Below are 26,175 nucleotides of genomic sequence, written 5' to 3'. Positions count from 1 at the left end.
TTTTAGCACTGGTACAGTATTAGCTCACATTTTCAGCTCATGAAAGGGAAACCAGAAGCAATCAGCCACAACTAGGTGTGGAAGATATATTGCTATGCACAGGTAGAACCCCTCTATTGTTTCTTCCCACTCCCCATTCTCCCACCACTACCTTATCACATGCACCAAGCACCACATAATATTAATTCACCAAAGAAAGTGTTTAGCACTGAGTTCTACAAAGTATCTTCAGCTATTCGCAGGAGTGAATCCTGAAGTGTACTGTGATACTACTGATCAACACAGTTGAGACCAAAATCAAGGTGTAAGGCATTCAATTCAATATGAGCCATCAGCAACACTACAATTCCAGCCTAAAAAATTAGGAACAGCTGCTGTGCTATCTGTATTCCACAGATCTCATTCAGCTACATAACTTGAAGTGGCAGGTGGAAAATGACGGTGATAGGGTTTCATTTTTTATCTAGGGATTTTAAAGTATGCCTGATACAAAGTTGATTGTACGCTTTTCTATGTTGGCAGAGGTCAGGCAAAGAAAGAGGAGGGAGGGGTTTCATTCTGTGTCAACCCATGTTTGATCAGGGCTTCTCTTTTTAGTGTGTCCTTAGACTGAGCCATGTGACAAGACATATACAAAATGGCTCATATTACTGATAATGTTATCCTTGACCTCTCATGCTTTATGAGTACGTGTGATGGTTTAGCCCCTGCCAGGGTCTGAGACCATGCGGCCACTGCCCCTCCCCCACAAAGGGAGTGAAATACAAAGCCCCGAGACTGAAATAAGGAAAGGTTTAATACAACAATGCAATAGCAACACAACAAGCAACAACAATAACAGTAACAGTAATAGTGATAACAATGAACAGAGCAAAATAGCTACCAATACAGCAGTGAGAGGACCAGATGTATAAAACCACACGCCCCGATGTGACGTCCGCATGGTATCTGAATAACCCGGCTAGAGCTCCCCCCCACTGCTGGGGAAACTTAACCCTATCCTGGTTAAACCAGGACAGTATGATTAACTGTTCTTACTTAAGGAACAGATTCATCTTAATGACCACCATTTTGTAGAGTCAGAAAGTCTCCCATCCCCACACACTCTTTGAAGACAAATACAAAGTCCCCAAAGGTCTTAAATCAGGCTTCACACCACCACCTATCCAACCAAAGCGCTTTCTGGCATTGAGACAGGAGACTCCATTAATATTTTTATATGTTTTACATGTGAGCAATGACCCCCTTTTACCATCATGGGGTCTATCTGTCAATATACCTTTGATTGGTGTTCACAGTGGAGACTGTTGACAGGAAATCTGCCAACAGTTCAATATAGTAAGAGGACAAATTGTCAATAAAACATAACAGTTTCTCCTTGTCTTAATCAGCATCATGAAGACTAATACAACCTCAAATCTTCCCAGACTGTTAAATCCATTCAGCTTCTCAGTTCATTAACCTGACTTTTTATCTGTGCCCATTTCCTTACTTGTAGTACAGCTGTTTAAGAAGTCTAGTTTGTCTAGAAGTTAAAAGTTAACTCTCTAGTGGAGTTAAGACGCAGAGATTAAGTTTTATTTTTTGGGTATCATTGCAAAAATAGACTTCTATATTCAGTTTTCCAGTCATCCACTTCCTGTTTCTCAAGTTGTTAACAAAATACCTCAAAAAAGGAGCACAATGTTTACTTACAAGAAAGCTTAAGAGTTATGAAAATGATTGCTTGCCCTGCTACTCCTCACTTGATTCTAGTCTCCATCTCCTTAACAGCAGAGATGGCTATTCATTCCTGTCCTTCCCCCACCACCTCAGATGACTCCAATCTGAAACTGGGCAATGGAGTCAAGATTCAGTAAGTGGGTAGGTAGGTATGTCACCTTTTCCCTTTCATACCCTCCCTTTGATGGGGAAAGAAGGATTTAGCCTCTAACTTATTTAAGCAATTTATTTCCACAGGGGTCCTGTCTATCACCCCACATGAAATTTTGGTACCCTACAATATTTGCAAAGCTTGCATGTGGGAAAGCTAGAAGAGATGCTTTGGTCAATGAGATGTTCTTCCAGCTCAGTTCCCACATTACATGACTTTTCCCTCCATACTTCTTGGCTAAAGTTTGGGAAAAAGAATATATAAAAACCTCAAAGTACAGAGAGGAATTAAAATAAGCCTTCAGACATTTTAAAATAGGAGATTCCTTCTATACTTTCTTGGAATACTCTAGTTGATATCTTTCAGCATTTTCTGTACCCTATATTCTTTAGATCTTATTTCTTTCTCCAGTTTAATTTTCTCTCTGGTAGCCATTTTCGCTTCTTAGATATGTGCCAAGATAAGAATAAGGACAGGTTTCACTTTGTTACAATTAGTTTGGCATTTAGTGTATATACTAACGCAGGATCTGTCAACTGAATCTGTCAAATAGGCAGCCGACCCTCTGAAAGGGACTCAAAGGGGGGCAGGTAAGGAGACTGTTGGCATGCATTTCCCAGAACCCACATAGCCAGCCCATCAACTGCAAGCAGATCAAGCTGTAAAGATACAGTCTCACAATGAGTTCTTGCTAAAGCAGCATTTTTAACGTCACAGGTTCTACTGAATGAAAACCAGCTCTCATAGGCCTCCATTTTCTCATGTTTCAAGACAAGAATCAAAGATTTGTCTAAAAAGCAGAAGGATCTAACAGGACTTCAAGAATGTCAACTGCATAGATAAAATTAACTAAAACCCCAACTTTACTAAAGCAATGAAAAACATACCAAGTTTTAAAAATAAAAAACAGAAGTCTTTTTGGAGTCTAAAAATCCTACAGTAATATATGTAAGTGTATTCCTTCATACAGCTACATGATATGCACTCCAGGAAGTTTAAGTCAGTTTTGTAAACAAGACAGGACCCAGAGCTGGTTCTACATGCAGGCCAGGGCCAAACTGTTCTTCCTGTTGAGGATGGGAAGAGAAGAAAAAACAAGCTGAGATCTAGGGACATTCTTCTCACCTACTGCTTAAGCCTAGCCTTTCATGACAAACAAGGCAAGTTCATTTGTGCCTCTTACTCAAAGTCCTTGAATCATTCTACCCACACTGCTGTTTGACATCTAAAGGAAAACTCCATGGTTGAAGTGCTTGTCATTAGGGCATACATAGTAAGCCATTCATTATTCATCCTGCCCTCTCATGGTCCTTTCAGGCAATTAACTGAAGTCACAATTCAAAAGCAGGTGCTGAAGCTGTTAGGTACTACTCTGCACCTTTTGTATTATGCTCACTACAGAGGTACCCCAAAAAAATCTCTCTCACTATACAACTGTATTCAAAACCAGAAGTAGTAAAAAGTTGGCTTCAAATGGTTTGAAGACTATCTTGTCCAACTTCCAGATGTTAATAAACACCAAGCAATGATAGCTCCATTTTCTTTCTCTGATCTAGCAAGAACTTCTGCCCACCTTCAGTTTGCACCCCTTGCTTTAGCCATAGAGAATCTTTATCTAAGTCTTTTGTTACTTCTGAACAGGCATCACAAAAGGCACAGTGTGTGTTTCTACAAATTTAGAGGAACTACTTTTAATTCAGATTGAAATAAGAGCCTTACTTCTAAGGTCAAAAAACTTCAGAGCTTCAGAATGTGTAAGAATTTTTTTTTTAAATGAAAACAAAGCACAACCATTTCCCTTCTTCTGGGTTGAGTGTACCCTACACTGAGAAAAAAAAAAGTTTTCTTATTTCTATAATTCTAACCAACTAATCTTCCTGCCTCAGGAAACAAAGACCACCAGCTGGTTCATTTTCTGCTGAGGTTCTGAATCCTTCTTCAGGTTAAGAGGCCCAGTCAGCCAAGTGTGGCAGAAAGCTCAACAGAAGCACAGTATTTCAATCCCACAAAAAGGAAACAGTTCCCTTAAATAGGGAGCATACAGAAGTGGAAAAATGGAAAAAGATGGTCTGAACAGATGGGAGTCTTCAGCAAGGTGTTTAGATATTTGCTTGAAACAATCTATATAAGGCAACCTACACACGCTTAATACAGTTAACAGTTTGAAAGAAAAATAAAAGGAAGTCTTCTTATCCCACTACAGTTTTCTGAACAAGTCTCTAACTGCACAGAAACAAAGAAAACTTAACTTCTGCAAGAGAACTAACATGATCTTCATTGTTAGAACTCAGCAGTGAGATGGCTCCCATCAGGGTGCGTTATGCTGCATGGAAACTCGCAATCCAGCCTCTGGAGGCAGATCATCTCCCCTTGGATTCAGTGGGATCTCTTGAGTTCTGTGAAGCTAAAACTGTAGCCTTGAGATGCCACAGCTGCATACAGAGAACTTGAGTCCGAGCTGAAAACACTGTCAAGGCTGCTGTTAACTAAATCACATAGACACAGCTAGCAAATAATGCTTATCAGCTGATTACTTTGCCACAGTAGTATCCCTCTCTTCCAACAGATTTCCAGGTAGCCAGTAACTCCTTTGATACTCAAAGGTACAGATTTTGTAGCTCCCATACAGTCAAGCAGGATGGGTCAACTCTAAATGCAAAAATCAGATGCTGCTTATTATAGATCTTTACATCTGTCCTACAGATACTTCTAATAGCAATCAGATATTCAAGTGATATCAAATGCTGATATTGATGCTCAAACAGGCAAACTGAAAAAAAGAGATCTTCTGGGAAAATTCATGTACAGTTGTAAGATTCTTCTAGGTAATTTCTGCACATACCTGAGAAGCACAGCAACCACTTGCAGGCAATTTTTAATCAAATTTTTAGGTCTCAAAAGCTATACATAGGCAAGCTCCCAACACAGTTTGCTCAGGCACAGGTTTGGTTGCAGCATTCAATGCAACACTGAAGACAGTTTACTCAGTTGAAGTGAGTCCTCCAGTTTGTTTTTATTCTTTCTTCAAGCATGTTACTCCTATATCTATACCTTAAAGCCTAACTATATTCCTGATGACATACTGCAAGTTTCACCAATTTGCAAAAGAATCAAACCCATGGACATAATCAGTTTCTTGTCCTAAGACTTCAGTTTGATCTGTACAGCTAGTGACTGGAGACCTCGGGAATACATTTGGCACAACCCACCCCTGTTTTAGCACAAATTGTTTATGTTGCAACCCCTAAAGGCAACTGAGAGAAATAAAAGGACAAAGCTCAACACCTTTCCCTTGTTAGAAATATCTCCTTCTGTCAAGAATTACACCAGAATTTGCTAACTTACATCTAGCGAATCTTCATTGACCAGGATGAGAGACATACTCTGTGAAATGAGTCTGCAAGAGTACCCTGCAAGAGAGAAAAACAAGGATTTAATTTTTGGAAGAATATTTAAGGTTTAGCTAAACCTTAGGATAAGCATATATAGGTCAGATAACAGTTTACTTTTCGAGCAGTTACTACTATCAAGAAGCCCACTGGAAACATTGGTGTATAGAACACACACCAACTTGACAATTTTACTAGCAACACAGGCTGCATTTTATCTGCATTTCCAAATATGTCACCTGACTGTATGAACTAAATACAGCAAACAGAAGCTGTAGCCCTAAAGTAAAATTAAGTATTTTTATACCTAAGCTTTTTTTAGTTTACATGAATGCAGAATTGACTTCAACACATTACAGGAACAGACCTGAATGCACAGTTGCAGCTATGCCACAGGACTGGAAGCACACATATTGAATCCATTGGTGCTACCCAGTCCCCTTAGCCCACAGTTGGGTTACATGAGCATCTCTTACTCCTGAGAGTTTCGTGTGGAAGGTCCTGAGCTTCATCAAAAACTACAGACCAATGACACACAGAGCCCGTACCAACTCCTCCAGACATCAGGTAATTGTACTAGATTATTCTTAATGAAGGACTGTGTCATGAAAGACCAGGAACACGTTGCCACAGTCTGGAGCAGCACTCAAAGCAGTTCTGTGTATTTGTCAGGACACCAAAATTCAAAGCAAAGCTTCCAACAAAAAAAAAAAAAGCCTCTTATTTTCATAATACTAAAAGCCAGTGACTGCAGTACTGCTTACTGCCACTGAAGCGGCAGCTCCTCTGCCACATGATTGTCCCTGACATGAGACAAAGTCATACCCAGGATATATATACTTGGCATTTACAAAATAAACAGTTTAACTCCAGCTCATATTAATACTAAGAGACAAACGCAAACTCGCATCAGGCTGACCCTGTTGCGTTACCCTAAAAGCTCATGCAAGTTCTCTTGGGACTGGCACAGTCCTGTAGCTTCATAAAACAGCGGAAAAGTCATTTATTTGAAGCATATGCCTTTTATTGCTGTTACACAGCAAAAAGAAATACAAGAGAATTATTCTGTATTTCTACTGTGCTTTTGTATAGAAATTAATCACAGCAAGTTTAAGAAACTGCTGTCAAATAAAATGAGGTCTCAGGAAGAGACCTTTCTTAAATGGAGACTAGAGGCTACTGCACTATAACAGTAACATCCCAGTGACGAGCCACTGCAAGGCCAACAGGTTCAAAAGCGGAACAGCACAGTCAGTGTAAAAAGGTGGTCTCTCTCCATATCTCACAACATCAAGAGAACAACTGAGGCATGAATTTATTCTCTGTGGGATTCTTGGTTCCTTAGGAAGGCCATACAAACTCATCAAATGTAAATCATTTCCTCAGGCTACAGAATTTTTATAATTGGGCTACTTTTGTAGGTATAATCCAGGGTTAACATGTCTGTATGAACAACTTCTGTCAAGAAAGCAGATTACTCATCTTCCTTTGTGGAAAGCATGCTTGTATCACATAGCCCGACCCTTTCAAGCAGCAGGTTTGATTACCTGCAGAAGTTTTGCTTCTCTTGCATTTTCACTTGTGTGGAATATGAGTATCAAGTACACCCTTGCAGATACATTTTCATCTTGTGGTAATAAGCTAAGGGTTACTGTCTGTTTTTAAAAATCAGTATAGAATGACACTGAACTCACACACATCTGTTGAGAAAAGGATGAGATATATTCTAACGAAGTGAAGCCAAAAACATGAAAGCTTTTCAGATCACCTCTGACACTACCTGTGAACAAGTCTTAGGTGGTAGTACAGAACTAAGCTTCAACAAGTATAGACAAAACACTGACTCGGGGGAAAAAGTCAGTTTGCCATTTTTAAAAGTTACTCCCAGGCTGAAGAAGCACTTCATCACTTTTACTGAGGAGAAAAAGAGAATATTACTAACTTAAGCACTTCCCTGTATGTCAGGGTTATTCTTTCCCCAGGGAATGTCAACAGCCTTGCACAGCAGGCTGTTACAAATTCAGTATAACTAATTAAATGGATTTTCTAGTAGCATTTCATTGGAACAGCAGCTGCAAAAGCAAGCTGTAATTTCTAAACCACTGCTCACTGTTTCATTTTACCTCTTTCGAAACAAGCAAGATGTCACTCAACAAGTGGAGCTGGAAAAAAAAAAGGCATGGAAAACAGTTGCTCTGCTGTGCATCTTGGAAGCCATGGAGTCAGAAAAACTAATCCTGCAATTGAGATCATTTTGCATCTTGTCATCACATGAAAAAGAGAAAGGGGATCAAGATTGGAATAGGCAGATATAAATCAAGATTAACAACAGTTTATAGATGATCTATATGTTATATGTGATTTCAAGACCATGAACATGTTAACATCTAGTACAAGTAAAAAGCAAAGTAACTGGCAACTCTAAGATGACAAGTGACATCTGTAGTCATATTTTAAAGTTTTATAATAGTTATTACTGGCAGTACTAACATGGCAAGCAAAAATACACTAAGATCAGGGCATATTTTTGTCAATGCTTCTGAATAGAATAACATCAACTGCTGGTTTAAAGCCAGGTATAGATTGTCAATCCACACCTGTAAGCTGATTTCTAGTTCTTTAATTTAAAAGTCCATGAAGCAGATGAATTGGGTACTTCCGGGACTTATTTCCCTTCAAGTGTCCTGGGAGAAAGACTGCTTGAACCAGAGTTCAAGATCATAGCCCACAGGCACATTTGTACTGCAGGCAATACAGAATCCAGCATCTGAGGCAAGAATGATTATCCTCTGTGTTTGAGAGGACACACATGCCCTGCTCAAAATTCATCTAGGGATACAGGCAAGTATGTTGGCATTGCTTCAGTTCCCTCAACAGTAAAAAAAAAACCAAAACAAAACCACAGCTCACAATAGCAGAAATGTCTTACCTCTTAATTGGGAAGCTACACATTTGGTGGATGGACTGTTAGTTCGATGGGTATGGAATTGGCTGGATGGCTGCATCTAAAGAGTTATAGTGAATGGCTCAATGTCCAACTGGAAATCAGTAATGAGTAGTGTCCCTCAGGGGTCAGTCCTGGGACGAACAGCATTTAGTATCTTCACTGATGACAGACAGTGGGATTAAGTTGACTCTCCACAAGTTTGCAAACACCACCAACACTGAATGGTGCAGTTGAGACACTAGAAGGAAGGGATGCCATCCACACTCATGTAGTTCAACAAGACCAAGTGCAAGTCACACACCTTTGGTGGACCAAACCCATATTAATCAGTATAGACTGGGGGATGAATGGATTGAGAACAGCCCTACTGACAAATACCTGGAGATACTGTGGATAAAAAATTGAACGAGAACCCACTTGGAGTACTGCACCCAGCTCTGGGGCCCCCAGCACAAGACAGACATCAACCTGTTAGAGCAGGTCCAGAGGAGGGCCACAAAAGTCAGAGGACTGGAACATCTCTCCTATAGAAAAAGGCTGAGAGTTAGGGTTGCTTAGCCTGGAGAAGAGAAGACTCTGAGGAAACCTTTCAATATATAAAGAGGGATTATAAGAAAGACTGAGAAAGACTTTTTACCAAGGCCTGTAGTGGCAAGTCAAGAGGCAATGGTTTTAAAATGAAAGAGTACACAATTAGAGTGGACATAAGGAAAAAAAAAAACACTTCGGATAGGGGCAGTGAGACTGAAACAGGTCGCTAAGAGAACTCTTGGATGCCCCATCATGGGAAATGTTCAAGGTCAGGCTGGACGGGGCTTTGCACAATCTGATCTAGTGAAACATGTCCCTGCCCATGGCAGGAGAATTGGACTAGATCTTCAAAGGTCCCTTGCAAACCAAAGCCTTCTATGATTCTATGACTGGAAGGCAGTGCTCACAGCTATGAATGCATGTTCTGGGTAAGAGCATTTAGCTCAACTGTAGGGATTGATTTCATGTTTGAGGGAAGGATGAAATTCAGTAAACATTACATTTCCATTCCCAGAAAACAATCTGTTACTAAGGAAGTTACTGACTGGAAAAACCTCAGTTCTGATTTTGAGAGTCTGCTGAACACCAGGATGGAGGTGAATAGAAATCTACCATGGGTTTTTCTCCCCCCTCACTGAAAGACAAAGAATATCTGGAGTCAGCAGATTGTTTTAAGAGAAGGATGAAGCTACAAGAACACTGTTAAGCCTTCTAGAGTTGTTTGCATATACTGGCTAAGGCCAGTTTCAGCTGATAAAATCTGAAAACCATATGTCATGCTTAAAGATATTTCTGAACTTGGAACTCCTATTTTCTATAAGTAGAGAGTTCAAATCATTGGTCAGTATTAAAGCTTATCAGGAACACCCTCCTCACCTGCAGGACTATCTGCTGGCACATGGCTGAGTGGAAGGCATACAACCACCCCACAGCAAGGTCAATCATTATTCTTCAGACAAGTCATGAAAGCAAGAGATAGAGACACACCCAAATTCTTAAGAGCAAAGAATCAAGAAGATGATGGAAGAACAAAGTACTCCAACTTCCTGGGGCAGCTGCCAAGAGCTCAAATATCCCTTAATACATACATATATCCACACAGCAAGCAAGAGTCCATAAGCACAACCTCCACACACAATGAGAAAGTGAAAATACTTTCTACTCCCTAGATAGCATATTTACACCTGAAACAAAGTGTACATGTGGATTACGTTTTAAATTCAATGTTTATTAGAGTTTTAATGGGTAACATACAAAGACTGGAAGGGTGCCACATGTTTGTACTTTCAAGCTAACTTGAACATGAAACCAATGAAGTTCCAGAGTTTTACTACCAAACCGTACATTAAACAAAGTGATAATTTAGAAGTTGTAAAGGAGATGCTTATTCTTTTCCAGTTGCTATTTATAAAAAAGACAGTTTTAAAAGACAAGGTGAAAGTTAGTCTCCTTCACAGTCTTTAGTGTAAGCAGTTGCTGTAAAGCCCATTTATCTGTGTTCATGCTAGCTGCTGTCAGTTAATATATCAACTTGAGGTACTTACACCAAAATCTGTACTTACTTTTTTTTTTAATTTGTCAAAAGATGATGCTCCCATCCTCTCAAGTTGACTACTGCTTTTACAGAAAGCAAAATCTGCAGACAGTGATTGAAAGCTGCTAACTAGCATTTAAATCAACTGTCTACTTAAGCCATCCACCCTTTTTCTGCTACAACTGTATCAGTTCAGCAAGTTAATTCATCTCTTGATACCAACTTGAACATACAAAGATACATGAAACTTGATTCAGTTTTGTTAAGTAGACAAAAACTCTAGTCAGTCAGACTACATTCTGAAATTCCACTAAACCACTGAAGCAGAAAAAAGATTAAAAAACTGACAAAAACAGCAAATGCCCAAAGTTTTGCTGCAGATAATTTAAGTTCAGTTACAGAGCATCACAGTTCTGCCAGGAGCAGCCTGAAATACGCCCAGACCCATCTACATGCAATTCTATATAGAAAAAGCTTTATTAGTCACATTTTTTATATATTTAGAGAATCCTCAAGTCAACATGAGCTTAAGGCTAAAGAAATAGCTCCTTCAACAGAAAGCAACTTATGCTGTTAAGGACCCCCTTAACCTATATGTGTACATCTTAACACATTAATCTGGAAATCTGAATCCAGTCGTGGATGGCACTTTACATGGGCACACTAGAGACAGTGGGGATAAGCAGAGTGTTCTAGACTTTAACAAGGTGAATGCATCACTCAGTTCTGCAAGATGTCAGATCACCAGAGTGCCATCTCTGCCTCTGCCTCTTTCCATCTCTGGGCACATTTACCAGTTACAGGCAGAAAAACCAGCAAAAAGAATAAAGAGTGTCATGGCACTATATTGCTAAGGATGCTGTATTTGGGAGATAAATGATGTCATGGCAGGGGTGCTCATATCAGGATCTGTTCCTTTACTAGGTCTTTACTACTTAGTCAAGACATGTATAATCCCTCTCCTAGGAGGCTACTAGCATGTGAAGGGCTATGGCATGATGCAGCATGGGCACAGCTCACAAATCAGCATTTCCAACACAGCAGTGTTCTGTAACAGCACAAGGTAGTACTACCTAGGTTGCCCACCTTGCAAGTATCCACAATGAGAAAAAGGCTGAAGGAATTGGGTTTTGAGTACTACTCATGTGGCATATCCAGTCAAGACTAGCCCTATAGCAGAAATGCTACAGAGCACATGTAGTTGCTCCAGGATTGAAATTACAATGTGCACGTCCAGTTCAGCCCAGCCTTACTGCAGAAGTCTTTGTATTTGAGTATTACAAATATACAGATTTTACCAGATATGTTTATGACCTAAAAGGAAAGGTAACCTTTAAGGGATGCTTCTAATAACAAACCTAAACTTAGTGCTAAAAATTCTCTGGTTTTATGCTGCAAAAACAGGTAATCAAATAAACACTTATGTCTTCAGTAGGTTACCTTTCTATTACATCAGTACCCAGGCACACTTGTCAAATACTTTAATTTGTACTTTTTGTTCACGTCATATTTTTCCATTACTAAGTGCATAGTTTGTAAGTTAAGATGCATCAACAAGTTTGAGACAAGGATATCCATATTGTGCCTTGATAAAACAACCTGTATTAAACTCTACCCATACATTCAATAGCATCAACACACTTCCACTAATAGTCACAATATACAGGACTAAGATGTGAATGGTGGTTTGAACCCAGAAGGAAACTGAGCACCACACAGCTGTTCATTCACTGACCCCTTCCTCCCCAGCACTGGGAAGGAAAAAATGAAGCAAAAGGGCTTGGAAATAGATATAAGGATAGGGAGGGGTGCCTCATCCATTACCATCACAAGCAAAGGACAAACTCATTAGGGGAAGAAAAAGAACATCACTAATTCAAACACTAATGACAACAACACCACCACTTAACAGGCAGAGTGGGACAGTGAGCAGTGTTACCACATCTTAAACACACCTTCCCCCACCCCTCCCTTCTTCCTGAGCTCAGTTTTGTTCCTGGTATCTCCACCTCCTTTCCCCAACAGTGCAGGGGTGGGGCGGGGGGGCTGTTTGGTCAGTCTGCCACTCCTTACTCCAATGGAGAGGGAAGCACTCCCCTGCTCCACGTGTTGTCCCTCTCACAGGAGACAATTCTCCACAAACTGTCTCCATCCTGAGTCCTCCCCAGGGGATGCATTTTTCCCCGAGATGCTCTGGCATGGGTCACCCCCACATGCTGCAGTCCTCCCAGCACCAAACTACAACAGCAGGGGCTGCTTCTTCCCACAGGGTCCCAGCGTGCTTTGGGTGCAGCTGCTTGCTGCAGTGTGGGGTCCTCCACAGACCACAGGTGAATACCTGCTCCACTGGCGACCTCCATGGGTGGGAGGGGGGGCAGCCCTGCCATCTCATCACAAGATACACGGAGGGGGTCTCTGCTCTCTGCTCTGACACACCTCCCCTGCTTCCTCTTCCTTCCTTCCACTGACATCGGTGTTTGCATAGGTGTCCTTTCCCATAACTCATCCTCAAAGTCCCCACTCCTCTCAGGTTCCTCTTCTTAAATACGTTATTGCAGAGGCACAGCCACCATCATCAATTGACCCAGCCTTGGCCAGAGGCAGGTATGACTCGGAGCTGGGGGAGCTTTTTGAGAAGCTTCTCACAGGGGCCAACGCTGCAGCCCCCTCCCCCACTACCAAAAACCCTGCCACACAAACCCAGCACAACGTGCCATAAGTTAACAGCAGGAGCAGTTACTCAAGCATCCACCTACTTTCATAGACAACCTTTGCAAGAAGTTGTAAGCTGTATGTATTACCATATTCCTATCATATCTAGCACTATTAAAAGTCTAGAAAAGGCAGTCAGTAAGGAAAGAAAAAAGTTGTAAAACAATTTGATGTAATGGACAGTATAACTGAAGGATTACAGTCTGGTTGAGCTCTCCAGTTTCCACCCAAACAGACACCTATATTCACTCCGTTCAAGAATTGCACTTAACCAAGAGCAGAAGTGTTCCTTTTGCCTTAAAAAAACCTGAATATAGCATGACACAGAGCAAAGATTTCACTTCAAGCCCTCTCCCCTCTAAAGCGAAGGCTACCACATGCCTACCTGCTACCAAGGAATCATTCTGTAATAAGCAGGCCTGATTTTGGTTAAAAACCCACGCAGCAGATCTAGTACCTAACCTGCTACACATTAGACAAGTTCAGAGTAACCAGATAGATGGATACCTATATTGAGAGCTGTTTCCTGTTTGTCCCCCGTCAGAATCCATATCTTAATTTCTGCCTTCATTAGTGTGGCTATTGTTTCTGGAACACCTGCTTGCAGGCGGTCTTCAATGGCTGTAGCTCCAAGAAGCAGTAAATCCTGGGAAAAAAAAGAATTTGAGGAATTGTTTTCTTTAGATAAACCTCTGTTTGGAACACAGTCAAAAAGGAATTAAAGACAGCAAGTTGTGCCTCATTGCTAATACAGCATTTTGACAAGCAATATACACTACAGTAAATTTCTGGTGTGGCTATTCTACTTCCTCTAATCAGAAAGATGGCAATATTTCAAGAGGAATTAATTGAAGTTATACAACTCCAAAGCTCTCCTATGGATGAACATATATACTAAAGCATTCACTAATCACCATAGCAACATGATGAGTGGTCACAGTTTATAAATTTCTTAAAACTCACAAAAGAAAAGTCACCTGGCATCACATCATTTCAACTAATTTCCCTCCCATAAAACATACATACAGGATGGGATACAATCACTCAAAGCAAAAATTATTGCAGCTATTTATGGATATAATCACTACATTTATGTAATACAATTGGTATGAACATTAATCAATCCAAGTATCTCTAGTCTACATACAGATGTCTGCCAGAAAAGCACGTCTCATACAACAAATTTAATACTACAGAATTAGCCATATTCTTATGCAATTCTAAAGCAATTGCGTGGAGAGATTTGGCCACGTTACAGAAAGAAGTCAGGCAGACAAAAATACGTAAGAAATAAACCTTGTCAGAAGGCACAATCTACTCAGCAGATTTTAACTGTAACAGCATTTTAATGATTCCTTAGACATACAAAGATGTTCAATTTAAAGGACTGATACAAATTGAGTCTAGTTATACTGCATTCCCAGGAATTACACAGAAAAAGTAACTGCTTCTACTCTTTGTAGGGACTATAATTATTCAGAACAAATGAATACAGATGAAGTGTACAGGAGCAGTCAGGAGAACTGTTCAGCCTGGAGAAGACAAGGCTCCAGGGAGACCTTATTGGGGCCTTTCTATATAGAAAAGGGGCATTTAAGAAAGATGGAGAGGGACTGTACACCAAGGCCTGCAGTGGCAGGACAACAGGCAATGGTTTTAAACTGAAAGAGGGTTGATTTTGATTGGATATGAAGAAGGAATTTTTCACGATGAGGGTGGTGAGACACTGGAACAGGTTACCCAAAGAAGCTGTAGATGCCCTATCACTGGAAATGTTTAAGGTCAGGTTGGACAGCATTTTCAGCAACCTGATCTAGTGGAAAAAGGGTCGCTGCCTATGGCAGATGGGTTGGAACTAGATGATCTTTAAAGATCCCTTCCAATCCAAACATTCTGTGATTCTATGAAGAGGGCATTAGAGCAGCTCCTGCTTGTACACATCTATGCATACATAAAGAACAGAATTATTTGTACAGGTGTGTAAGCTGGCATTAGTTACAGGTCTTTACAAAGTCTAGGTTTTGTAATGAGATATTCAGTTGTTAAAAGGTAGTAGAATCAACTCACGTAAGTCATTTGCTTTAGTACCCTATAGCCTCCCGATGAACATTAGTCCTATCCATGCTAACAACATTAGAAGGTTACAAATGCAGTCCAAGTGTGCAATTGTAGATTGTCTTTTCTTCCCAAAAATCACTTGTTAAGTAGTTAAATATGAAAGGAATTGGCATGGCAGAGCTACCCAGAGGAGTTACTATTGCACCTGCTGAAGCTGTCTTAGTCAGTACACAGGTGGGGAAGGAAGCCAGTTCAAGTTTGTCTCCATGTGTGCACCTATATACTATGATCCAGTGATCTCACTCAGACTGACAAAGGAGCAATCTGGCTCTCATTTGAGCCCTTAGGTGAGAAGCCTGTTAAAATACATTATATTTTCTGTTACAGCCACAAGCCAGTTTATTATCTAGAAAGAAGTGCCTACAGACCAGAGAATTTAACCTGGGAAATACCAGCTTTAAGGAGAAAAAAAAAGTTTCAACTGCAATTACCTGCTCCTTGGTATGACCAGCAAGCAAACATTAACAGGAAAGGAATACAGTCGCTATTGCCTACCAATTGTCATGGTGCAGACCCCCCTGGGTCACATTGCAGTGTCAGAGCCAGCCAGTGTTGTATTATTGTCTTGGTTACAACTGCAGTGAGCAGGGACTATCTAGCACTTTCTTGTCCTTTATACAAGTGCAGTGAGTTGGGATGATTAGGCACCCCCTAACCAAGACCAAAACTCCTGCTGCCTGGGAACTGTATCTAACTCCTACAGTCTGGATCGTAGCCTGCTCTGGAAAATACCAGAATTACCTGACAAGAATTGTCACCAAAATGAAAAATTATTGACTCAAGTCAATCATCTGGCCATCCTAAAATAGCAATCATGAGACCCTCTGAGCTCTCTGGGACTGCAGCAGGGTGTGACCCAGTATCTCCCTCTGAGTTAGGACACCTCTCAGTGCAGGTGGATTTAGAAGAACAGATTTTGAAGACTTCCAAGATTGTCCACTGATAGACGCCAAAGAGAAAGGGTTCAAACATTGTCTGCTGACTAAGGATAACAATGAGTAATTCACTACAACTGGATTTTGTGAGGTTTCAACAATCATTTAGTACCAATAATTTACTACCACAGGTTAACCTCTACACCTCTGTGTGCACATGTGTTCGTGCATACATTTGATTTAGGAAACTTGATAGCATTGATTATAACAAATTTTATTAAGTCACCCTTATAATTAGCTGATGATTAAGTATTGTTAAAAATCATTCAACCTAAACCTGCAGTTTACCATAATACTGTTAATAAATCTTAAATTGCTGCTACCTCAACTGCATAGTATCCATAATCACTCCTTCCCTGACAAGTGAGCTTAATAACTTACAAGATATTTTCCTTAACCTTTATGGGACTAAGATTGCATCTAGCTGCCCCTAGACACCTCTCTGAGAAGGAGGATAGAAAGCAAGGGGGTCCAGTCTTGTGACTTAACAGGAGGGTCTCCCTTAGTTTTTTTACATCTTTGCTCTCTGTATATATCATTTTAAATCAAGTCTAACTTGGTTTCCCCTTTGTATGTTTCTTTTATGTAGTAACAAAGTTCAACAGCAAGGTCCACTCTATTAAGTCACACTTTTACAAATTAACACTAAAATCACTTTCACAAATACCTTTGACAATGACTCTTTAAGTGCTCTAGAACACTCATCCACAACATATGACACTAAGTCCAAAACTCCAATTCTACAATGCACTCATGGGTCCCCTTTTTTCAAGATACTAAATTGTGAAAAGAGGCAGAAGGTAGATAGCCAAAAGTGATTTAAGGTTTGAGAACACATTTTAAAGTAAGAGAATCAAGCCATGTTCGTTTTTTAGCTCAGTGAAAACAGAAGAGCATGAGAGCACAGTGCAGAAAGCATGCAAACCTACAAAAATCAATTATTAGATAACCACACTGCTACTTACCAACCAAGACAAGAGACAACCTAAGGCATTAGTTTGAAATGCAAGACCCAATCTTCAGCTATTAAGGAGTTCTTGGAGTTTTTCTGTTACCCTATGAAAGTTAGCTCCCATCCTAGTCTCAGCCTCCTTCCCTCTTCTGCCCTAACATAACTAATAGTGCTGCAGCACTTAAGGTGCATTGTTAATTAAATAAGAAATTCAAGTTCAAAGAGAGTTTTAAAGAAACCACTAAATAAAATGAGAGTGAAATAACTGGAGTAAGGCAAAAGAGGATGAACAGGTATAGGTGAGAAGTGTGACTACCAGCATTTCAGAAACTAGCAAGACCAAGTATCAAAGAAACACTGGCCCCTAGTGTTGACATTTTAACACTTCATTCAGTGTGGGATTACAGAGTTTCAAACCAGTTCTCTGGTACCTACTTTCCCCTTCCACATTTATGAGTTCTGCAATTTCCACGGAGAGCAGTTTTTGACATTTTTTCAGTCCCTGCAACTACAGGCCTTGGTGAGCACTTCGTTTTGCCTAAGTGTCTACAACATCCTTCAGAAAACCTGAACTGTGACTGCTATACAAAAAAGAACAAGTTTCTCTTCATATACTAGCACATGTGAACTTGGTTCAACAGAACGATTTTATATGTTTTCTTTATCAAGTTACATCAACCTTACACAAGATAGCAAAATTAAAAGCATGTGAGAAAAGAGTTTAAGTAGCAATGACCTTTTATACATAAGTTTGTCTCAGATATATGAATTAGAACTTCAGAGTTCCATGGACTGAACAGGTTGCCAACTGAGAATACCTTTTCAGCTTCTCATGAATGAAATTAACAGGTTTCTTTACTGTACAAAGACCAAATTCCATGGGAGACAGACACATATAAGGGATCTGTGTCCGATCATCAAAAAAGCGTGTGTCTTACCTTTTCAATGATTTCATAGCATTCCTCCAGCTTCTGAGTTCTGTCTTTCAGAACTGTACTGGTTTCATTGTAGACATTCAGCCACTCTCTGTAAGAGTTCTCTGACAGATCTGCATAAGCAATGCACAAAGTCCTCAGACCTACAAAACAGAAGACAGCCATTACACACAGTAAAATTACACTGAGTATCAGCAAATCATTAATGCCGTAACAAATGCTAAATTCTAACCCTCTCACTGGAACAACAGGAGTTTAACTTGTGCTGTTAAACTCTGGATTCCAGAAAGTCTCCCTGCACGTTTCTAAAGCATTTGGGTTTTCACAAACATAAAACTAATGTCTAGCTCATTTAGGTTACTAATGTTGGTGCAAATCAGGTACTTTGTCATCTGAGTTTTATACTGGTAAAAATACCTCTAACTCCAATGTAATTGAGGTATTCTGGGCAATACAACTCACGCCCTTTCCCTTTATCATGGGCACACAGAGCCCCATCTTTTCCTTCCAAATTCCAATTCATACAGGAACAGCACACAAACTTCCTTAGGCTTCAAGTTATCCTAGGGTTGTTAATTTGCTGATTACACACCACTTAATTTATCTTCATAACCATCTTATTGGCACTGCAAAGCTCAGAATGCAGAACACACTGCAAATAATTTGATAAATTGAATTCTCATGACATGCTATTTCTCTTACCTTCTGTTGCGAAGTACTCAAGATGGCACAGTGTTTGTTCCATATACTGGGAATCTTTTGAAAGCCTCTCAAAAATTACATTATCCTATTAAAACCAAATTCATTACAACAGAGTAAGTCTACATATTAAGTTCCCATTTGCATATTTACAAGTTCAAGGGAAGTAACCTGAGTGGACTTGCTAATACCAGAGCCCAAGACTGTATCTAGAAGTAATACACTTGGGTTTAAAGACTCTGGTTTGAGTAAGTAATGTGGATTGTGTCCAGTGGCAGACATACTGCATCTACTTTAAGTAACAGGGACAGAAGTACACTCTGCCCTCCCCCCCTCTTCCCATAAAGGGGTCCCCTATTACTGCACCATACAGAACATCCTTTCTGAATTGCTAAGCAAATATATTGATTTTCAGAGAGTTAAAGTCTGTGGTCTTATTCAGTACATGTTGTAGTCCCATGCAGAAGAGCTTCTTGCAATTCTTCCTACAAAAGATTCCCAACTGATGTTAAATAAAAATCAGAAACACTGATCAGGTTCTACTACAAAACTCTCTCAGAAATAACCTTCTTCCTGCAACAATTTTCTTCATCACTAAATCAAAGAGCAATTGAAAAGGTCCAGGTAACAGCTGCAATCAAAATACAGCACCATCACCTACATATTTAAACTCTCTGGATTTTATTCTGCAACTACCCAAATAAGTTGCTACAGACATGTAAAATATAGAAACCCTACTGTTGCTCAAGTATGTACTCTTCAGATAAGTAAACAGTTAACTTATATCTATCGTTGATTACAGACAGGCATACGAAACAACTTATGATGGAAGTGACAGGACAGGAGATGACTATCAGAACATGGAAGAGTTCATGTAGAATAGGCAGTTAACTCACAGTTTAGATGAGTGGTGGATGTAGTAGAACATACAAAACAAAACACCATATTACACTAATTACTACAACCCTTCTGCTCTGTTAGACATCTGAGCCTGCTTATATGGAAGACAGGATGAAATTTTTTACTACAAACTCCTCTGTTCTCCACCTCTTCCAGTGCCACACTCCAAGAAACAGTGTGAATTCAGGCACGGTATGAGCAACAAGCAGTTGCAGATCTGTGCCATCCTGCTAGACCTACAACACAATGAGAGGGGGCTTAATTCACTCCCACCACAACAGCATGAAGTTGACACATCTTTACAAAATGAGGGGAGTTAAAATGCAGCAACAGAGCCGTGCACCCAGACCCATGTGTCAGGACAAATTCAAGTAAACCAGATCCTTATAGAAGTCTAAAATAGTTTTCCCTGTTGCAGAAAGCCACCTCCATAGATTACCACTGAAATTAGAACCACTCTGGCTGTGGCTAATGCTAGTTTTGCAGCCTTTGTACTTTGGTAAGTTATTGCTCTCATCATCGAAGACTGAAACACAACATGGTGCAAGTTGTGATGACAAATAAGAACAGGTGCAGAGATGCAACTGAGCCAGATCAAGAGCCAGCCACTTGAGAACACATTTTAGTGTTACAGATTCAAACAACAGCATTTAGTCTAGCTCCTGAACTGCTGCTGCACAGCGGGGTGAAATCCTGTCTTTGCTTAAGTAAAAGGTACTGCTCCCACTGGTTTCAGGATTTCAACTGGGTAGTAGAAAGCCTAGCAACGTTCCTGCCTGCAAAAGGAGTCAGAGGAGGAATGACAGATCTCTTAAATCATTTGGCCCTAAACAGAAAGCCAACAGGTATTATATAAGAGACATGAAATGCCATCATCAGCCACAGCTGTTGAAACAATAACTGGTGGTGTTAGTTCTCCATTAGATAGCATAATTACTTACAGCCCCTTTGCAGTAGAGACGTAGCTGTCCTGCTGGAGTTCGAACAATCACTGACATTCTCTTTCTGTTGCTATTGAATGAAAAATATTTGCTTTCATTAGTCATAGTAATGAAGAGCAGGTCCTGTTGTAGCCTTGAATTTTCTCAGATGTGTTCAGTGCATCTGAGATCAGGTGAAACGTAACAGTAGTAACTTAAGACCCCACAATCCTTGACAGCAAGAAGAAATACTAAATTTCCCATTTCCAGCTTCAGCCCTATGGCTCCCATTGGCAAGCACTCAATCGGAACAAACTTGCACTCAAACGTGATCAAGAATTTGGAAAAGAGCAAGATGGCACAAAAACCCTCTTGAAGAAGGGGAGTCACAATTCTCAGCTTTTCCTTATTCCTCAAGGAAAATTGTTTAGGGGACTCAGACTAGAAGTAGTATCATTAAGGCTAAACACACATTTATTACAGGCATAACAGACACTGAAATAGCCATCCACTGACAATGACAGTTATTTAACCTCATAGCTCAAAATAACACAGAAATGTCATAGAAAGGAATCACGGTATAGCTAGTTGTTGGTCTCCCTATAAGTTCTTCATACTGGTCTAATCAGACCTACATAGTTGGGACTATGTAGAACAAAGTCAGACCCTCTAAGCAGAGCTGCATATCAAGACAGTCAAGTTTGGGATGTATTTTTAAAATAAAGGTCAACAGTAGCATACTGTACACACATGTTTAACAAAGGAAGGTATGCAAGGATTTTTTTTTTTTTTTAAAAGATCATGTTTGGCATTTCACTTATCAATCTCACCTTTAAAACAGCCCCTGGAAAAAAACTGCATCTTGTAAGAGACAGAGGCAAGCAAATCCAGTCTTATCAAGAGAACCCTAAGAACATGTGGTCTCATATAATTCTCTTCCTTAGCAAAAGGAGAACTTGAAAGCATCCTTCCTCATTCCCTTCTTGCCAATATATACAAACAGATCAAAGTGTAGAGCACTCTTCCTCCTCCTACCGAAGTTGCTCAGGGAGATCTAGCCCTTTTTCAAGGCCCAAGAGCCATGTGTAAGAAAGCTCTTGGCCTGTATGATCAGACAGAACAATCCTTTCTGAGACTTTCTAAAGAAAGTCTGGAAGGACAGCAATCAGCTGTGCCCAGAATTTCTGCAGCAAGCTAATGACACTGAAACTTCCATGTGCTTTCTGAAATCTAATTATAGGAACTCCCTCACAGGTCAAGTGGAAAGATGCTACACACAGGGAAGAGCTAAGACAGCTTTTTTTCTGCTGCATGCAGGCTATAGTTATTCCTGTCTATAGACAATAGGGTGTTACTGTAACAGTAAGATGAAGAAGAAAAAACAACTGTTAGCAAGACATTTTGGTTTACAAGGTACTGGTTAACTTGTCAGAACCCCTAACAGACTCTTCCAGTACCTTTTTAGATATTCCCACAAGTAGCTTAGGTAGCTACATTATGAATGAAAACAGCAAGTAGTTAAGAGTAATCTTCAGAGCAAGCCAAAACACAAGAAAAAGCTGCCTACCCAAATCTTCCCTGACTTGCATTTTACATACTCATTTAGAGCTGAACCAGCAAACTCAAAGATGGCAGACAAGATGACTTCATGGATTTAAGCCACAATAAAAGTAGAAAAACCAACAGAAAAGCCTACTGACTAGTACCAAACTGACAAAAGTTATCAACTGACAAAGAGAAAGCCCCCTTCATCATCTCCAGTGATTCAGGGGCCCAATTCATCACACAAAGCTTCTTGCTACCCAAGCAGTGCCAATCCTAACTAGCCTGACAAGTTTGGAGTGCCTGCAAGGTTTAGTTTTTCATAGCTGGAGAGGCTGTTAGAAAGGGGCACCGAAACACCCTCCTGTCATAGATTCCATCTATTCAAAACCAAGTAACTTACAGAAGCACTATAAAAGTGCAGTCTCTATCTCAAAGCATGTTCTTGAAGTACACAAGTGACACATCATCAGGAAACCAATGAGGCACAGAATGACACTTCCAGGGCAGCAACTTTTAAATAAGCCAGAGCTGGAGTGGCTTATTTGAAGTGGAGTTTCATGCTCACATGCCAACAGCCACCAGTTTGTAAGAAGATCTGTATTAGCCCTATATTGGAAATGAGGAGATGGAGGGGCAGGACAAAGTCAATGAACTTCAGCTTTTCTACTGCATCAATTGAATCTTCTTATTCTCAACAATGTATTTAAAAAAATGGTTTTCTTGTTACTCTGCATTTAGTATATTAGAGAAAAAAAACTTACCTGGAAAACTCCAGCACATTAAGAATTTCAAAGGTTTTTTCTTTTCCCAGCTACAAAAGAAAGCATGTACTATTATAATTTGCAGTACATTCTTACACGTGTAAACATGCAAATTGGTTAAACACCTTTCTTTACACATCTCGGTGTAAATAAATTGTGGCAATAGCTCCCTCTCCTGGTAAAAGTGATGTAGAGCCCTATTTAGTGAAGGCATTCTAATCCTACTTGAACATCTAATATTGTGGCATACTCCATCTACTGTTCTTACACCTTTTCAAGGAACTAATAACTTGCTCCAGAAGGATAAGCATGGTCTGAAAGTTAAACTGCATATTTACTTCTTAACAGCTACCAATTAATTGATATATTACAGACCATGAGCATTATTCCAAATGAAAATAAACATGCCATCCAGATTTGGTATTACAATAACCTTTGTCTGAACTGCTCTAATACTTCTTGAGTTTACAAGGATATTACATTAACCATTTTCTGCCACAGAAAAAATATAACTGATGAATAATTCCTGTTACCACCAAGAACTGTTTGCAGGGGTTGAGCATAAGCAACCTGAGGAAGGAAAAGGTTTTAGAAACACCTTGTCTTTATCATTCCTGCTGTCTAACAGATGGAAGGAGCAGTGGGATTTACTGGAGTCTCAGAACTCCAATGGTATTTGTAGCATGAGGTTAAAGAAATGGCTGTAGCAAAACCTAACTGCAGTACAGAATTACGTCCTATAAGGCACATATCAATTCAGCAATATACCCAAGACCAAAAGCCATCTCCAATCCCATGTTACATGTACTGCCACTGATGTAGGCAGTGAGGACAGACAGGAACCTCTGGGAGTGACAGCTTTTATTGCTGGCTATAGACTGACCACACTCCCATTCTGGTATGTACAAGGAGTATAAGACTAGGTTCAGGTGGGCCTGGGTCTTCCCTGCACAGGAGAAAAAGAGTCTAGATAGCTCTAGATAGTACTGCTCACTCTAAGTTCTTCCCCTTAAACTAAGCAGCAATTTTCTGAGAAGTTGTAAAAAGTCCTGGAAAGTCCTGGACAGATATGTTTTACATGCTTAGCCTGGCAGTGTACCAAGAAATTTGAAAGTGAATGCACCTGAGAGGAAGGAGAAGAACAGATTCAATATTCTTAATAAGCACCCTACTAGTTACACCTGTGTAAAACTGAAGCCACTTTAGCTTAGACTGCAACTTAAGTAGGAATGACTGCCTGTGTCAACTCTAATCCATTAACTAGAGTTAATGGATTAATCCATTAACTACACAGCTTGTTAAGCAGATGCATCTTCTACAAAAGATCTTGCTCAGAAAAAAAACGGCATTTTACAAGAAATCAAACCTTTAGAAGTAACAGTTAAACATATTAATCAGAAAATCTCCTAGACACATGAATTTTGATCTAGTATGAGTTCTCATCTGTGCTTCCCAGACAAGGGAAATACTTTTCAGACACAACTGCTATCAGTTCCCATATAAGCTTGCAAGTTCCTACTGCCCTTGCCATAGAGAAGGGCAAAGGACTTCACATCTAAAAATAGAATAAGACAACTTCTCCTAGTCTGCAAAAGGCTTTTGCACATAGCCCCCTAAAGGCCCTGTGAAGGGGAACTCACAAGAACCACACAGGAGACATTTATGCTCTGCACGGCCTTTGCAGCCTGCGCCATGGACATCCACTACTTACCGCATCAATGATAACTGAATGAGGAGTCCGTCCTGTGAAGACATAACCAAGTTTCTTTGCTCCTTTCACTAATGCCCCTTCATCTGCCAACACAAGAAAAGCTTATGTTTAATCTGGTACGTAGAAGAGGCCTGAAAAGCCCATACTTAAATATGCCATACTGCCAACACACAGAATCCCCCTTTCCCATGTACTCCCTTATCTGTGGGACTACTAGAATAGCTCTGCATAGAGTTCCACAACACTACTAACATTTTAGTCCTACAAAAGCCAATCAACTACACAGACTTCATACTACATATAAAACATCCCATAATTACTGAAGCATTAAACTATTGTTGTGGAGGAGCCATACTTTTCTACATGAAAAAGGGGAAATACCTGTTCTGAAAGCAAGATCAAAGCTGTGTTACTCTCAATTCCTACAACATGCATTTAATTCATTTCCTGCTGTAAAGGCACTAAGTTCAGGTGCTATAGAAATACAGCATTGTCTTCTGGACACTGAATGGGACAGTGTCATTAAGAGCTCAAATAACTGAGCTTAAACCAGAGCCAACACCTCTACCTCTAGTAGGTAGGTACACAGCCACATTAAGGAGCAAGTGGCATTAAGCACAACCATCATATAGGTGGATTTAGTGCCCAGCTCAAGTAACCCTAATGTCTCTACAGCTCCCTTAAGTCTCCTCACAGTTGATCAACACTGAAACAAGAGCTGCCTTACACAGGCTCTTCACCCTACTCTTCAGGCACTCTGTTAAGACATAAATAAAAAACTACGCTGCTTCATCACTACAACAATTCTAGAAACAACCTCAGTAACACAGATATGTGATGGGGAGCGGGGCCCTGTTGTTCTGCATTTTGCCCTGCCTACCTCCTTCAACCTGAAAGAAGGACAAAATGGGTGAAGGGCAGGCCCAAATATGGCCAAGACTCTGCTCTTGGTTGTACTGTGTCATGTATCAGCACCTTGTATCTGCATAGAGCAAGATGGGAAGCTATTATATCAAGAAAAACAGTTTGCACTCATGCCAAATAGAGCAAGTAACTGTTCATGCAGAAACAAATCAGTACTTTCATAGATCAGCTCTACACACTGGAAGTTTCACTTTTGCTTTTCACCCCTGCAGAAAGGCCAGAATAAAAGGTCTCATGAGAACAGAAGGGATCATAAGCCCAGCCTAGGTCTACAGAAACATCATGGACTTTGCAGTTTTGTAGGAGGCATTCAAAAGCAGTGTGCACCTATGACAGAAAATGCCAGGTCTACTGCTAGCATCACAGGGGTCATCTTGCTTCCAAAATTGATGACCTTCACAGAAATTTTGGGAACTTCCTTCCATCTATTCCCTCCCTCCTTCCCTCCCAAAAAAGACAGCAACAACTAACCTGGAGAGGAGGCTTGGTAGATTATTTTATTTCCTTGTCTCTCAGGAACAACAGTATGACAGACAGCCAGTAGAGTGAGAAACTCCTGTATGTGCACAGCTGTGGGCTAGACAGGACATTAGGAGAGTCAGGCTTAGTATTACACACAGACTGAGAGGCAGCTGTTCACTAACCTGGTAAGACCTGTTAAGTACCACGGGCAAAAAAAAATATTCTCTTCTCTAACTATAGTAGTTGTCTTGGTCCCCAAACATCAATACAGTAGAATTAAGGGCCAACATTAATGAACTGGAGTGCTAATGATAAAGACTTCACTTA

At 40.2% G+C, this 26,175-nt stretch overlaps 1 protein-coding gene across 3 annotated transcripts in view; it reads right to left on the bottom strand.

Annotated features, from left to right (window-relative positions):
- LOC141939716 (phospholipid-transporting ATPase IB-like) overlaps nucleotides 1-26,175 on the bottom strand; it is a 348,121-nt gene that overhangs the window by 229,459 nt on the left and 92,487 nt on the right. For all 3 annotated transcript variants that reach the window (XR_012627704.1, XM_074860005.1, XM_074860006.1), the window contains 8 exons: nucleotides 25,858-25,963; nucleotides 24,463-24,545; nucleotides 22,752-22,801; nucleotides 20,467-20,536; nucleotides 18,629-18,713; nucleotides 17,930-18,069; nucleotides 13,494-13,632; nucleotides 5,219-5,283 (listed from right to left, as the gene is read on the bottom strand). Coding sequence is in view for 2 of the 3 variants with exons in the window: in XM_074860005.1 (XP_074716106.1) it covers nucleotides 5,219-5,283; nucleotides 13,494-13,632; nucleotides 17,930-18,069; nucleotides 18,629-18,713; nucleotides 20,467-20,536; nucleotides 22,752-22,801; nucleotides 24,463-24,545; nucleotides 25,858-25,963 (738 nt within the window). In the remaining variant the exon portion in view is untranslated. The remainder of the gene's footprint in view (nucleotides 1-5,218; nucleotides 5,284-13,493; nucleotides 13,633-17,929; nucleotides 18,070-18,628; nucleotides 18,714-20,466; nucleotides 20,537-22,751; nucleotides 22,802-24,462; nucleotides 24,546-25,857; nucleotides 25,964-26,175) is intronic.

Source organism: Strix uralensis, chromosome 2 (genome assembly GCF_047716275.1).
Source record: "Strix uralensis isolate ZFMK-TIS-50842 chromosome 2, bStrUra1, whole genome shotgun sequence".
NCBI lineage: Eukaryota > Metazoa > Chordata > Aves > Strigiformes > Strigidae > Strix > Strix uralensis.
This window is presented reverse-complemented; position numbering and strand designations above follow the sequence as displayed.